General features: G+C 36.8%; 1 protein-coding gene across 1 annotated transcript; it reads right to left on the bottom strand.

Moving 5' to 3' along the window:
- Nucleotides 1-440: 440 nt before the first annotated feature.
- On the bottom strand, nucleotides 441-1,211 carry LOC309552921 (olfactory receptor 5G25-like; the record flags this gene model as incomplete). Its single annotated transcript, XM_082253828.1, has 1 exon — nucleotides 441-1,211. One exon carries the CDS (start codon nucleotides 1,209-1,211, stop codon nucleotides 441-443), a length of 771 nt encoding a protein of 256 aa, XP_082109954.1.
- Between the last annotated feature and the right edge of the window lie 313 nt (nucleotides 1,212-1,524).

Below are 1,524 nucleotides of genomic sequence, written 5' to 3'. Positions count from 1 at the left end.
TAGACACTGTCCTGAAGGACATGCTGGTCTCCCTGAGAAGTTCCCTGCAGTCTGATATGGCCTCCCATATGAACAGAAACAGAGTGGATCATGTTGAGGAGTTCCTTGAGCAATGAGCAAATTCTGACTGTCAGATGAGTAACCGCTATCAACAATGATCTATTTAGCTATCTGTAGGGGGGGATCCCAATGGCCACAAATGTAAGGAGCAATGTACTGCGAACTTTAATATAGTACATTATTAGTAGGGTTTCCTGATTCTTGAAAATCATACTGAAATGGAAAATGCATGTATCCAGTGAAGGCTAAACAGTTAACAGCACTAAAGCTAATGTTTAAAACAAGTTAGCAAAAAATAATTTGCTTCCCTATGTATGTAACCAACAATAAAATGAGTTACAAACAACATTTTTCTCAATAACAAATACATTTTTACAAATTCAATTTTTATAGTTTTTTTTGCACACAGATATGTATTTTTGCATGACTGATTTTATTTCTTGGTTCCTCAAACTGTATATGATGGGATTAAACAATGGTGTGACCACAGTGTACATCAGAGATACCACCTTGTTCATGTTCAAAGACTGTCCTCTTGAAGGAACCACATACATGACAAACAGTGCCCCATAATAGGTACATACAACCGCCAGATGGGAGCTACAGGTGGAGAAGGTCTTCTGTCTCCCGGTGGATGAGGTTATCCTTAAGATGGTCAGAAAAATATGCACATAGGTGACGGTGATGAACACAAATGGTATAATTGTCAAGAGGCTAGAAAATACAAAGACCTCATATTTTACAATGGAAGCATCTGAACAAGACAATTCGAGCAGGGGGCCAAGGTCACAGAAAAAGTGGTCAATTACATTAGGGCCACAGAACCATAAAGTCTGCATTAAGAAAACTGGAATGAGAGTTATGGCAAATCCTAGTGACCAACAAATTATAACCAGATAGAAACAAAGTTTTAAGTCCATAATCGCTGTGTAATGCAATGGCTTACATATGGCAAGGTAACGGTCATAAGACATGGCTGAGAGAAGAAGACACTCTGTGGTTGCCGAAGAACCATACAAGAAGAACTGAGTAATACAACCTCCTAGGAGCACAATACCACCCTCTGATAATATTACATGGAGCATGCTTGGAACAATGTTTGAAGTCAGCAACAAATCTGAAAAGGATAAGTGACCAAGAAAGAAGAACATAGGAGTTCGAAGACGATAACTGGTCAACACCAATAAAATAATGAGAACATTTCCAGTTATAGTCACTATATAGATGACTAGGAACCAAAAGAAAACTAAATACTTGACATCATGTAGGTTTTCAAATCCGAGGAGTATTATTTCGGTTATGTGTGTCTCATTCATTGTTCACTCTACTGAAAATTATAATAGAACATACTTTTTACAATTCAAAAAACTATAATTCATGTGCACTTTTTTTAGAGCTACAAACATTGTCATATATTTTTTGTGGAAAATACATTGTTTTAAGCAGCACAATAGAGCTAAATAT

The sequence above is a fragment of the Pelophylax lessonae genome (genome assembly GCF_965119305.1).
Source record: "Pelophylax lessonae genome assembly, chromosome: 4".
Taxonomy (NCBI): domain Eukaryota; kingdom Metazoa; phylum Chordata; class Amphibia; order Anura; family Ranidae; genus Pelophylax; species Pelophylax lessonae.
This window is presented reverse-complemented; position numbering and strand designations above follow the sequence as displayed.